The sequence below is a fragment of the Falco rusticolus genome, chromosome 3 (genome assembly GCF_015220075.1).
Source record: "Falco rusticolus isolate bFalRus1 chromosome 3, bFalRus1.pri, whole genome shotgun sequence".
Lineage (NCBI taxonomy): Eukaryota > Metazoa > Chordata > Aves > Falconiformes > Falconidae > Falco > Falco rusticolus.
In genome coordinates, this window is record NC_051189.1 from 26709824 (window position 1) to 26724812 (window position 14989).

The 14989-nt window shown below is 43.7% G+C and overlaps 1 protein-coding gene across 1 annotated transcript in view; it reads right to left on the reverse strand.

Moving 5' to 3' along the window:
• The window catches only part of LOC119145055 (regulating synaptic membrane exocytosis protein 2-like), a 124339-nt gene extending 109717 nt beyond the window's left edge, over positions 1 to 14622 (reverse strand). Inside the window, exon 1 of the mRNA XM_037381129.1 lies at positions 13430 to 14622. Coding sequence (XP_037237026.1) covers positions 13430 to 13599 — 170 coding nt within the window. The 5' untranslated portion in view covers positions 13600 to 14622. The remainder of the gene's footprint in view (positions 1 to 13429) is intronic.
• Positions 14623 to 14989: the final 367 nt, after the last annotated feature.

The following is a 14989-nucleotide window of genomic DNA, read 5'->3' on the forward strand; positions in this document are numbered from 1 at the left end:
TGGGGGGAACCTCTGCTCTGGTGACTGGGACACCTCCTGCCCCTCCTGCACTGGAGTGGGGGGCTGCAGGGCTGTTTCTCCCACATTTTTCTCATTCCTCTGTCACAGCTGCTGCACAGCATTTTTGATCTTCTCTTAAACATGTCACTGCAGAGATGCCACCAGTGTGGCTGATGGGCTCAGCTTTGGCCAGGGGCAGATCCATTTTGGAGCTGGCTGAAACCAGCTCTGACATGTGGGCAGCTCCTCATGTCTTCTCACAGAAGCCACCTCTGCAACCTCACCCAGAACCTGGGCGTGTAAACCCAGCACAAATACTGACTCCATACTGAACAAGAAGTGATACGATATTTAGTTATGAATCTAGTGAGTTACATGCCTCTGTATAAATTCTTCTTTTTTTCTTTAAGCTTTCATTTATTATGGCAGTATGAACTTAATTATGAATTAAAGGGCAAAGAATAATCAGGCTGATGGGCAAGAGTTCAGTAACAATCCTTTCCTCCCTTTGTTTCACACACAGGGAATTTTTTTGAAGAAAAACGTCATTAAACTGAAACTATGGCTAGAATACATTTCAGTAATGTAAATATAAAAACTATTATGCAGATGTTCAACCCATCCCTAAAAAGAGTACTAATGATAACCAAACATATTAAGCAATGGAAATGCACAGTAGAGCTCTTGCCTAAACCTCCTTCCACATCATGATAACATCATTCAGTAACTTTATAAATACTGAACAAAAGTTATGTCCGAGACAGAAGGTGCCATTAAATAATGGCAATTTGCCCCTTTTAACACAAGCCACCATCTTTCTTTTTGGCAGCTTTACTGAACACCCAGCAGTGCCAGTGGGCAGCAGGACCTGTTTTAAAACAGGTCATCGTTATTAAGAAAGTGCTTAGTCTTGTGTTAGGAACAGCAGTCCCTTTGAAACACGAATTGTTCATGGATTACTATAACAAAACACTCCTAAGCCCTTTCAAAGAAATACCTTGTGGCTATGAAAAGTAACAAAATGCTACCAATTCTAAACAACTTTTTCTTATTTAATGTAAGAATAAAATTAATATCTCATTCAATTATCTTCATAATAAAAACAAAAAAATATACAACAGTGCCTTTACGTATTTACCGATTCAACTAATGAATTTTACTGGTAAACTTTCAGGAAAACCTTTCATATTAAAAGAGTAGTTGTAATTTGCAAAGCATATAATATATTCCTTATATGCACAATGGTTGACAAATAATTTTTAAAAAAACCCTGATTATTAACTATTGAGCTATGACTCAACTTCCATAGTGAAACTCCAGTTTCAGTAAATGCTTTTTTAAAAAATTACTTTGAAATGTTATTAGGCAAATGTATAAAGTCTAAACAAAGGCACTATTTTAGGCCATATTACTTTTAATTAATCAATCTCTTACTTGCAAATAACTTGTCCTACTCAGTTAAGAAATAGTTATTTATGTCTGAGAAGTTAAGTTGGGGCATACGTGTCAGTGTGATCATGACCTAATTCTACAATTATTATCACTTTTTTTTTGTGCAGAACAAGCATGACCATTCATATTAAGTTAAAAATCTAACTAAAAATCTTTATTTTGTCTTCCTACAAATAAAGCTTCTTTTATACAAGAGAATATCTGTGTTATAAAGACTTTTCACATACATAACGCAGACCAAATTTTAGACAAGAAGGCTCAGTAAATTCTGCAGAAGGCATGTTCACATAAACACTACGAAGTAGCTAAAACCACTGATCTTCCAACCATGTCTAAATTCAAAATACATAAATGCACACCAATGCTCAGCTATAGTCCATTAAATTTCATTCATCTTTAGCCAGCTACATGTTCAGATATGTAGCAGACAGAATAATTCAGCACTTTCAAATACCAAGTATTTTCTCAGTACTGTACCCTGAAAATACCTTTTCTTGGCTCATTGCCTTCACAGCACCCTCTACAGCTTTTTTTCAGATAAACCATAAACAAGAAAGGAAAAAAGATACTTGGATTTTCTGATACACATTTTTAAACACGGAAGATACAGTTTTTAAAAAGAAATGTGGATGCTAGGTAAAAATACACTTTTCTTTCAATCCTATTGGGGTTTTGCTTAACTTTACGACCTGTTAACTTGAATTTCCCTGGCATTTTTGGTAAAGTTCAGCAGAATAATTAAAATTACTGCTTCACTTCAAACGTCTTCTGATGTGATATATATTAGCATGGAAGTAATATCAGCACTTGAGAACTATTTCCCATTCAGTTAAATTTAGCTCCTCAAAAATAGCACTTATATGTAAATCAGACTATCAGCAAAGCATCCACAAGCATAATTTTACAACCAATCCAAAAAGCTAATAAATTATTAAAAACCAGAATAAGAAGCTTCATTCTATTTATAGATTAAAAATTAGTTCTTATTTTTAAACAACTCATATTGTTTACTGTGATATTTCATATCCGTAATGCTACAAGTAGTTTGAAACAAGTAAGATTTTCCCGAAGCATTCTAACTTTAGTACAAAACACGTATTCGATAGAAGTATAATCCTCAGCCTTCTAAACGTGACAGTGATGCTATTTTTCTAGCTGTTAGATAATACATGGTTCAGCTGTCACTTACTGTGCAGCAGTCGGTTACACAGAATGAAATGCATCATAATCGCAATGACTAACCAAATTACTGAAAGCACGCTTAATCAAAACCCGTGTTCCCAAACTGTCTTAGGGCCTGATTCAGCAAAAATATATTTGATTTCTATACCACATAACGTATTCCACAGATACCTGTTTAGCCAGGCTTTTAAAGCAAGAAATTGCTGAACTCAGAATGCATAGCAATTCATTAGCATGTTTTTAACAGACTACTACAAAAGTGACCTATCAACTAGTAAATACACAGTAGCTAAATAAATATTGTTAAAGCAGTGGATAACTGGCAGAAAAGAAGAAATTCAAAGCATGGGAGATATTCAAAGCATTTGCTGAAATCTCTCTAACTTCCGTTGATACATAGCAAAAGAGAGAGTGTGTGAGTTATGGAAAGACGTTATCAACTTAAATTGAGTTTATGGAGTTTTCATTGGGTCTTAGTGTTATGCTAGTGGAAGTTTACAAGTAGTAGACAAATCCTGTGTTTGTAACTTCTCATCTAGCAATCAGTTTAGCTTCATCTATAATATTCTATCTTCTGGCTTCAAATATCCACTAATCATTCTTGTTGGTGAATGGCTTGTGAAGATTTTCTTTGCAATGTACTGTTGTTGATAGGTATGTTTAATCCCACATGCTGAAAAGATCTTGTATTCCAAGGCCTTCTTTTAGATCTCATTCTTCGAAGGTTTTCCAAATTCAGTATAAAAAATATACCAACGCCCAAGAATAACCTTGGACTAGAAGGGAAACATACTCAGGTTCCCAGCAGTAGTCTCAAATAGTAAAGATATGTATAAATGAGCATGGTCTAATTACTAATTGATTGAAATGTAAGTAAAAGATGCAGACTGATGAACAGGCTTCTAGAAAAAAAATCTAAAGAACCACAAAATTCAGTGCCAGTAGGGAAACTGCCTATGGCATTCTTCCAAGACCAAATAGTGAAGAGTTACTCTTAAAGGCAGAACTGAGGGTGAGATTCAACTTACCTAGCACAAGATGTCTACAAGGTAGACCTTTACAACTGACACATTCACTCCATCTTCTTTTTAAGTTGATAGCCAGAAATAGGCTTTGCAATTTATCCAGCCTATTTGAAATGTCTAATTCAAGATGATATAGATCACGTCCTAAAGGCACTTCTTTATTTCCTTTTGCTTTAAATTGAATCTAAGCAATTTCAGATGTAGATGTCTTACACTGTAGATATTCACATCTGGTCAGAAGAATCCCAGAGATTTTCTGGGCTCAGTCCTTAACCCAAGCTCTAAATGTTGGAACACAGGAAAGAAAAATATACCAAAACTGAGACAATCATTTTCATTAACCGAGTAGTTACATGAGTGCTGAACTGAAGGAAGTCTGATTTTGTAAGGACTCACAGCTTATGATTGATTTATTTTGATGTCTGTGGTTGGTTCTTCTCTATAAGGACTCCTTGGTATGTAATATGCAGTGAACAGACTTTTCCACAATTAGGAGCGTGGACAATCCCTTTCCACTACCATCTACTTATTTGCATTAGACCCTTAGTAATTAAGTATCTTTGGGACCTCAACTTCTTTGCCAAATTTATTGTGAGTCAGCCAACAGCTTCTATCAACTCAATAAATATAGCAGGAGATGCAACTACTTCCCTTACGATAGTGTAGCAGTTAAGTCTTTCCAAGGAGGTGCAAGACCTGTGTTGTAGACAGATCCTGCTCAGCTTGAGGAGATTTGAACACAGCACTCTCTTCCTCGATGAATAAGCTATGGGCAAAACTAGAACAAGATTATTCTGCATCTTACCAGTGAAGTTGTGCAACTGTGCAGTCAGGAATGTGAATGTATGGACAAGCAAGAGAAAGTCTAAATAGCTCTGTGATTAGGATACTCTCTAGAGGCAAATCCTTGTTCTTGCTCCAAGGGCTGTTTGTGCATTTTATTTAAGCACTCTCATGCAAAATTCATAAGCGGCATCTGATACAGACAGAATACAATACAACAGGGATGAAGACAAATACTATGCATAGCTGAGGTAATCAACTTCAAAATACAAAATGAGGAATAATTGATTCAACAGCAGTTCTGCAGAAAAGCGTGTTGAAGTTACAGTAGATCACAAGCTGACCACGAGTCTGTAATGCTCTATCACAACAAAAAAAACCCAAACACACGTGGCACTGACTGTACAAGGGAAGTGCTCTGTGCAAGATACATGGTGTTATCCTTGTGCTCTCCCCATACACTTGTTTGGAATACTGTGTCTGGTTTTCGACATTGCATTTCAAAAAAGATTAGTCAGAAAGTACATAAAGAAGAGCAACAAGAATCGTCAAAAGTCTAGAAAATCTGACTTGTTGAGTCTACAGAAAGATGACGAGAATTTACAGGAGGAGATAAGATCACATTTGTGAAATATATAAATATACTGCAAACAAAAGTAGCAGACAGCTCTGCATTTCCATGAGGACAGAATAAGCAGCAAATGGCAGGAAAGAGATTTACGTTTAACAGTAGGGGGGAAAAAATCTAATGGTAAGGATAGTGACTCTGAGTAACTGAGACAAATTACCTAGGGGGTGGAAGGAATCTTCAGCTCTGGTTAGGTCAGTAGTTGGATCCGTTGTTCTCATACCTTTCAGTAGTTAACTATCATTTGAAAAAAAACTGTAACAGTTTCATACTGGATCCAAGAGGTTTACCCTAAAATCTGTTTGGCACACTCCTCACTTTTGCTTGTGTAGGCAGTACAGCTCTTGCAGAGCTGATTAGCTTGAATTCTGTGTGTCATCTGTTATGTGCCCTTGCCTCAGCCATGAAGCCTATTTATTTCACTGGCTAGGTGGGCCCTCACAGTTGGGAATCACTAGATGAGACAAATAAGCGTCAGGAATTGCTATCTTATAGTTGGTCATACCTTGAGGCAAAGAATGAATTGGAAAACCACGTGAGGTCCCAACCAGCCCTATTTTCTATTATTCTATGTGTTATCTGGGCTTTAAACAGCTTTAAAAGCATTACTTCTCACTCATCCTTTCTGTAAAGAGAAAAATGTATAAAAGCACCATGAGTAAGAGTAACACGATATGGTAAAAGATTTCTTCCTAACACACCGGAGTACTCATTCTGAAAAGTTGTATGAAAGATGGTTGCAAAACGTTTTCCAGAAAAAGCTGACTCTTCTAACTCACAATTTTATTTAAAGGTCAAAACATGTGATGTCCCTCAAGTGCTTAAGATAATACACAATCTAAAGAAAGACTGCCCTCAAATACATAGAACCAAAATGCCACATTGTATCAAATACCTAGCAATGCTATACAACCTGTGAGATATTTTATGTACAAATACAATATGGTATTTGCTATAAGAAACCATTCACCTTAAAAATATTACTGTTAAATGGAGAAAGAATAAGTCATCAGGAAGTATTTAAGCAATTCCATATGAGATTTAAGAAGAAAGAACCAACCGCACAGAGACAGTAAAAAGAAAAAAAACTTTTTAATGTTTTATTTAAAGTTTAAAGATTTTCTTTGTGAATCTCCTAAACAGAAGCACTCAGACTTTTTTGAAACACAGGTTCAGCTCTCCCTAATTTCTGCTGGAACAGGATATCTCACTGTGGTTTTAATAAAAGAGTTGAAAGCCTAAATAAAACATATTCTTTAGGCTCTCACATCAAAACTTTCAAACTCCAAAAGACACATAAAGTTGACTATTAAAAACTCCTCTACAAAAATGCATTAATTTTATTTCAGTTTATCGAAATGCAGCTATGATCACTCTTCAAACATGTTTAGGCAGAGAAATGTGATGACAGCCGATATTTGAATTCAAGACTATAAAAGAACTGTCTTCTACCTTCAATGAAAACAGCAGAAAACTGTATAAATTACCTTGAACTCAACTCTCCAAAAATTACATGTATTAACTTCTTAAATGCACTACTACTCCCCCATACAATCTTGTATGGTTACATTAACTCTTATAATCTCAGTCCTGACTGATCCCTTTGCAAGGGATTGCTTCAAGGCAATACCATGGAGAAACAACATGAGGAAACAGTCACAACATAATATCATGCAGAAGCAGCCTTTCAGCACAGCACTGATTCTGCAGTTTTTATTGTATCACCAGAATTTTAACAAATCACAAGATGCAGTTGCTGGAATATACTGAGTTTACAAAAACACTACCAGATTAGACATAAACTGTTCTTATTGATAAACTGTAATATGCCCTCAACAGACAGTTATACTTCAAGGATGCAACAGTTCCTCCTGTTACACCATGTAGTCCTGAAAAAGAGACAAAATCTAAACTCAGTAAGCACTGAAAACAATGTGGTTTGATTTGAACTCAAGTTTTATAATAGGAATTAATTTGTCTGAAAGACAACTGGTTTTGAATGCCATGTTTAAACAATTAGGATTTAAAGAGATTCTTCCTGCTTATGAGTCTAAATTTAGATGACTGACTCCTGCCCACTTTTAAAGACACTAGGTTGTCTATGATAACTTTTAGCTATTAACCATGATATAGTAAGACATATGACTAAGACAGCCCACATGATCTAATCTTAACTCAAAAAATCATCCCCACCTCAGGGCTCATTGTTAAGGTGTAATGTCTGTTGCAGACAAACAAATACAGAAGAGACCATAACTCATCATTTCTTGTGTTATTTTTGATTTTGTTTTCCCAAGTCCCTGTCAAAAACGCCATCAGAGAAGATGCTGGGGCAAAAGGAAAGACAGCCATACAAAAAAGATCCTTCTTGGAAGAGGTAGGCCTAATGGTCCCAGAAACTTTCCTAGCCTTCTTACTGACTGAGAATGTGACACTAGAACTTCAAGGAAGCCAGTAAAGCAGAGGGACGAGAGGTGACATTCAGCTGAAGACAATTCCCAAGAGTGTCAAATCTACCTTACAGATAAAACCTGAACGTTCATGTACATGGCTAATTTCACATTCCACTGGATTAAGTTTCACAGTTCAAACTACTACATTATTTTTTCCTCCTTATTATGGAACTTTGAATAAGCTTCAAGTATTTTAAAAGTACATTGGCAGAGTAAGAATGCATTTTATATCAGTTCTGTAGTAACCTATCACTTCTGTGTATTTTTGCACTTACAATATATACACTGATTAAGCTGTTGTTTCAATGGAAAAATCAATTATTTGACATTCTCAGTTATTTAGACATTACCCAGCTTACAGATGCATGCAGGCAAAATCCAGAATGGACCATTCAGTCCCCTGACCTCACCTACAGAGACCACTGCATTTCACCCAGTCACCGCTTTCCAGGATACAGTCCCAGCACCCTAAATGATGATCTGCACTCTTGTCTTTTAGATGCAAAATTAAATGTTTTCTTCTTTTTGTTTCAAAGAAGTGCAAAAGCAGATTTATTTGACAAGATTTCAGAAAGCACACACTGCCTGGCATTAAAAATCTATTTTGGGGGTTCTTTGTTAAATAAATCCTGTATCAGCTTTTCTATTTTTCAGCCCCATATGATGTCAGGCCTTCCACATCTGAACCATTCTGCTTGTACTTCTTGAATGCGGTAACATCAGCACTATTGCAGTCTTCTGAAATTTTACTCAACGTTAACGTTAGCAAGCCCAGTACTTAGTGTAACTGCCAGTCTGTATAATCTCCAAACACATTCTGCTTAGTCACTACAAGGAAGTACTACTGCTATTATTTGTAGACAGTGCCCAAAAGTGTGCTAGATGCTTTAGGGAACACTTGTAAACACCGGGTCTTCTCAAAGAGCAAACAGTACAAGATGTAACATCCAGACGAATATTATCTACAGTATAAAATGTCTCAGCATGTAGTGTGAGAGAGGAGTAAGGAATAATGACAATTTTGAGAGAGGCCCAAAAAGCAGTACAAATTATTAAAAGAAAGGAAAGATAATGAAGAATATTAGGAGGGAGCAGAGAATGAGGGAGTAGGAAGGGCGAAGGGCAGGGAAGAGGGCAGGGCAGGGAAGGGGACAGATATCTTCCTCAACTATATATTCTCATATAACTTCCACTATCACTTATTTTACACTGCATAAAGTTATTGCTTTGAAAGTCACCTTGACCATATTTTACTTTATAATACATGGAAACAAGAGCAAAATGATGAGCGGTGTAGCAACTAACTGTTCTGATCAACACCCTGGATTCAGATTCAGACAAAACACAACATAAAGTTATGAAAGCATAAGTTAAACAACATTGCCTGGAGTCTTAGTTTACTATCTAGCCAAAAGAAAATCTTTTTGCACTACCCTATAATCTTCGGAAATTCCAATATACATACTTCTCATTTTAAAAAACAAAACCGAAAATCATCACCTACACCTCTTTCGTTCCTCCAGCCTTGAAATCCAAATCCTAAACATACAATGCTTTTAAAGCAGTGTAAATCAGTTGATTATTTATAAATCAGGATAATTATTTATAAAGCAGTACAAGAGCTTTGTGAGGCAGATATTTACACTGCTGTGGCTCACAGCCACCAATCTATTACTTCCTGTCCCCCAGGCCCAGCATCCCAGGCCCCATCTCACTGACGGTGCCATACGGAGCCCACACAATCTAGGTTTTAGAAGCCTGCTTGTCAGAGATTTTGTTTCTGTCAGTGTAGCTGCCCAATTTTTACCATGGCTGTGCAATCACTGACACAGCAACTGAGCACACACAAGCCCACAGTCATTTGTACCTTCCTAAAACTTATTTTGGACTTGACAGTGGTGGCTAATGGGAAGTCGCCATTCTCTAGCTAGCCCACCATGTTTCCATGTCTTCTCTCCCTGGATAAAACAGATGAAAATGCCAGTTGATTTCAGCCACACACAAATACAAAAGAGCTATTTTATAATGACCTCACAGTAAACCTGTGATGCTTTGCAAATATGTTTTGCAAATATAAGCTGGATGATTTCAAAATGAAATTTCACTTGGGAACATTTGTCTTCTACTGGGCCAAACTGTCTACACCCGTGAAAAGCTGGAATTTGTGTATTTTCAGACCTGAAAGACTGACTTTAAGAGGACAGCATTTTGTCTTTAGAATAGCTAGACAAAGGAGCTGGAAACTCATGATACTGCAAGTGGAAAAGTGTATATGCACATCACACAGGCTGAAACATAAGTCTTTAGAAATAATGTCAGCATGCTAGCATCTTCTAAAAGTTCTTTTGCGTGCATCTTCTCAAGCCAGTCCTTTTATATAAACTACAAATTAATAGTAAAAAAGCACAAAACTGATACCATAAATCAAACCATATGAAGGAAATGTGCTATCTAAAATTTGTTTGAAAGCTTATACACAGAAAACTAGAATTCGTAAGAGGAAGTGCATCATGTAAAGGAAAAGCCATGATCAAAAGTTCTATGCTATATCAAAGAGACCAAAACATCCACAAAGATAAAAGTTGAAAATACATAAATATTTCTGTAACAGCAGAGAAGGGCTTGCACCCAGTGTATAGACAAAAATTCACGCGGATTGTCATGCACTATGCATATTAAATATTATGCAAAATATATGTTCAATAACCTTGTCAAAAAGGCACCTTCTTAGCACATGACATTCAAAATGCACTTCAGGGGTCCCAAAAATTCCAGAAGAGAGAGAGTCCAAGTAGCTGAGTTTTCTGTCCATACTCTTTTTTAAAGCAGAAGCTCTCTCACAGGAACACAGTGCACAACTGTAGCTAGGTGTATTTCACAGACCAAACCAGGCCAAAGGAGAAAGCAAATCTGGAAAGCTTCTGCTTTCCATGCCATCAAGTTCCAGAACTCCTGGCGAGAATTCATGCTGACCTGATCACTATTAGTTGCTACAGATTAAAACCCAATACCATCTGCATTTTCTTTCCTCAAAAAGAGTAAAAGAAGCATAAGGTGAAGAAGTCATGTATCTATTTTAAATCCACACATATTTACCCCAGGGAGTGAAGGGAAAAAGAATAAATAGTCCACATTACAGATGTGAGTCACACTACTTAATGCACTTTTGGAAGATGCTCAAATACCACAGTGATGGGCATAGCATAAGAATCTGAAAAGCACAAAATAGAAATAGAATATAGAAAGGAAGTAGAACCCAGGGACTAGCCATTCATACTGTCACTCAATCACCATAAATTATCAAAATAAAAAAAAAAAAAGAGGAAATCCATGCTTGCTGCTTTCTACAACATTTGAACAGTTTTGTGATAATATCTCTAAATGTCAACTCTTGTTTTAGCATCTTTTTTTTATCCTCCCTTATTTTTCCATTAAATGAAATGACACAATTTTATTGCTTAGTCAGACAAAAATACCTTCCACTTCAAAAGGAGCTTGCCTTCCAGGAGAATTACACTTGAACAGAGACTGCAAAATTTAGCTCTATATTTATCTCTATGCAATAACAGTAGTTCATTCATATAAATATGGGTGGTGGGGATGTCCTTCTTCTTCCTTCTCTTCTCTTGACAGAGGAAAACATCTGTCAAGAGAATTAAACTCAGTAATATCTGCATAAAAACCCAGAACAAGTTCTGGTATGACTTTGGTGGAGGGTGTGCTTCATGAATCTGTAGATACTTTCAAAATAAACATGGACCTGATAGTTCAAGGAGCCACTTCACTTTAAGAAAAATGAAACTGGTGAGTTATTCTTCTGACACCAGATCACTTCTCAGTCAGTATCCTGTAAAATACTGTGGGCCATCTATCCCAATTCCATTGACAACAGCATTTTCCTGAGAGCGCTGTTTCAGGCTATCCTTTGTGTACAAACTTTACACCATACCATTTCCCTCAAGGCTTGCACAGAACTTGAGAGGAATCTTCAGTGAGACATAATGAGATACTAAATTAGTTCATAGTTTATCTTTGGATTTGATGAGGACCTTTCTTTTGTCCATTGTCTGCTTCCAAGATTCTGGTGATTACCAATGGAAACAGTTTTGTTTCATTTCCTAAGTTGGCTGTACCTTGTTATTATATGAGAACAGTTTATTCTTCATTTGCAAGCTTAACAGCTCAAGCTGATCCTAGTATCATACTGAAATTGTACTTTATATTGGATCACAAATATTATCATCCACAACAAAAGTTGCCAGAAGCCTTCCTTAAAACTGTAGTGGTATTATTATATCTTTAAACTGCAACTTCAATAATTTTCCATTTCCTTCTTTGTTACTGATTGTTAAGAGGCCAGAGATTTTAGACAAAAAAATGCATTTATTTTAATATGCCAGACAATTTAGCAATTTAGGGGAGTCTAAACTGCTTTAAAATGAAAGGATCACACTAGCAAGTAAATTGTATAGCATGAGACTGAGAGGCAGTGATAAAACAAGGTATGGCACTTTATTTCCAGTGCTCATATTACACTGACATTCTTCAAAATGCTCACTCAATAAAAAAATCTTTTTAATCAGGCATTGAAATGTCTTTAGGAGATCGCCTCACAGTTTAGCAGCTGGCACACAAACGGTATCTGAAGTTTTCATTAGGACGCTCACAATAATGCAATGCTTGGAAGCAGACTTCCAAAGTCAGCACCAAAAGCCCAGCAGACAGCTTCCAGGTACCGCGGAGGGCCAGCTGCAGCTGGCGTGTCCAAGACACAACACTCATTTTGGTGTAAAAAGAACCGCTAACGCTTCAGCTTCACCACACACTTAAAAGTCACATCCACCACAGCAGTAGCTTTGCTTGTTTTCAAGCCCTCAGAAGTCAGCGCGATTCCTCCGCCACGGAGGGAGAAGAGTTTTCTGGAGTTTACTCGGTGCCTCCCAGCCCGGTAATGGCAGGACACGACCCAGCCGCTCCCGGCAGCGGGACCCCCGCGCCTCCAGCGGGACCGGTTCGCCGCTGGCAGCCGGGGCGCAGCGCAAGGGGGAACAGCCCAGGCTGCCCCGTGTGCCCCGGCTCCCGCTGCGCCCGGGCAGCGGCGGCGGGGCGAGACCCGCGCAGCGCTGCAGGGCGGTGCTGCCGCGGACAGCTCCCGGGGCCGGAGCTGGGCCCCGCCGCGGACAGCTCCCGGTGCTGGAGAGGGCGGCAGGGCGCTCCGCTTCCCCCGGCGCCGGGGCTCACGCTTGGAAAGAGCAACGGGGCGGGGGCGGGTGGCAGACACGTTGTCGGGGGAAGATGGCGGCTGTGGCAAACCCACCCAGCGAGACGGCCGGAGCCTAGGCCCCGGCGGTCCCTCTCCGCCCCGGGCGGCCGCGCCAGCGCCGGGCAGGGCCGCCGCCGCCAGCCCGGAGCCCGCCGCGCCCCCGGGACGGGGCCCGATGCCGCCGATCCGCCCCCTCCGGCGGCGCCAACCGCCGCCGCGACCCACCCCCCACCCCCCTTCCTCCTGATGGCACACGCCGGGTGAGAACGGCACCTGTGCGGCCATGTTGGGCGCCTTGCCCCCGCCAGCGCCGGGGCGTGCGGGGCCGGGGCCGCCGCGCTGCCGCCCGCCCGGCGGAACGCGGCTGAGGCAGGCGGCGAGCCCGGGCCGCGGCGCCCCGGCGGCCTCCCGGCCCCGTGCTTGCCCGCTCCCGCGGCGGCAGGTCCCCCCCGCCGCGCCCCACACCCGCCCGGCGCCGACCAGCCGCCGGGGCACGGCCGGCGGGCGAGAGACGCCCCTGCCCGCCCCCGGCCGCCCGGCTCCTCTCGGCCGCCGCGGCCGTGCAGCCCCCGAGCCCGGGAAAGGCGACCTCCGCGCCCGGCCGTGGGCTGGGAGGACGAGGAAGGGATGCGCCCGCCCTTACTTGAGCACGGATTGCTCCTTCTCCTCTTCCTTCTTCTGGCGGTCCATGACGGCCAGAATGATCTTCCGCTCTTCCTCCGTGAGGTGGCTGAGGTCGGGCATCTCGGGCTGAGCAGCCGGCGGAGGCTGAGGAGCAGCGGGGCCGCCCCGGGGCCCGGCGGGAGCCGACATGTTTGGTGGGAGCTCACCGCCGCTACGGGAAGCGCTGCCCGAACTCCAGCGGCCGCGGCGGCACCAGCGGGAGCGGCCGCCGCCGGCGCCGGGAGAAGCACATACAAATCAATACCCTGTAATCAACCGGCAGCCTAATGACGGCCCCGCCGGGGAGGGGCGGGGTGGCCGGCGGCCCCGACCTCGCACCCACCTGCCCGGTCCGCCGGCGCACCGGGGGCAGCGGGGAGGACGGGGACGGAGGGGCCCAGGGGGAGAGCAGGGGGAGCGGGGAGGGGAGCGGGCAGCGCCGGGAGAGGAAGGGCCGGAGGCGGGGTGGGGAGGGAGAGGGGAAAGGGCAGGATTAGCCGCGGGAGCGCTGTGGTTTGGGTGCGAGCGAGATTATCCTAACCCCGAGCTCCTGGCGGGGACGGGGGGACGGAGCCAGCGGCGGGGGGACGGGGAGGGGGGGGGGAACGGGACACGACACAGGAGACGGGGGCAGCGGCTGCCGGGGGCGGGGAGGGGGGGAGTGGGGGCGAGGCGGGGGGCGTGCGAGAGCGGAGCCCCGGCGCCCCGGGGCGCGCAGCGGGGGAAGCCCCAGCGGGCGAGCGCCGGTCCCGACCGCCGGCCGCGGCTCATAATTCCTCGCCGCCGTCCATGGAGGGGCCCGCGGGGCGCCGCGCCCGCCGCCCGCCGCCTCCCGCCGCCGCTCCTCGGCCGGGCCGCGCCGCTTCCTGCCGCCGCCTCGCTTGGCTGGTGCCCTCTCGGCTGCGAGATGGAGTCCGCCTAACCCATGGCATGGCGGGGAGCCGGAGTCACGGGCGGGGGCTCCGCATCGCCCCGCCGCCTCCCCCACCTGAGCGGCGCGGGGCGCGGAGCCCGGCTGCCGCCCCTAGCGGCGCCGCGCGGGCTGGGAGGCGGGGGGCGCCGGGCGGCACCGGCCCTTATTTATTTATTTATCCCCGCACAAAAAATGGACGCGATAAAAATCACGCGAGGAAGGACAAGGAGGAGCCAAGGCGCCGGCGACGCGCTGGGAGGACCGAGCCCGGCGGCCGCGGGGGGGGCGGGGGAGGGCGGGGAGAGCCTGCGCCGCCGCCGCTCCCGCCGCCGGGGCTGCCCGGGGGGCGGGCGCAGAGGGGCACCGGCTCGGAGGGGTCGGTCCCCGGGAGCAGCCCTGGCGCCAAAGAGCTTGGAGGGGGGAGGGCGGGGGGCGCCGGCCCCTGCGAGGAGGCAGCAGCGGGGAAGACGAGGGGCGAAGAGGGCCGCAGCCCGTTCCCTCGGAGGCCCGACGCCGCGGTCAGCGGTTCGGGCTGAGAACCGGGGAGCGGCGCCCTCCGGCTCCACCGGGCCCGGCCCAGCAGGACTGCTGCTCCACAGTCGCCCCCACAGCGCCCTGCTAGAGTGC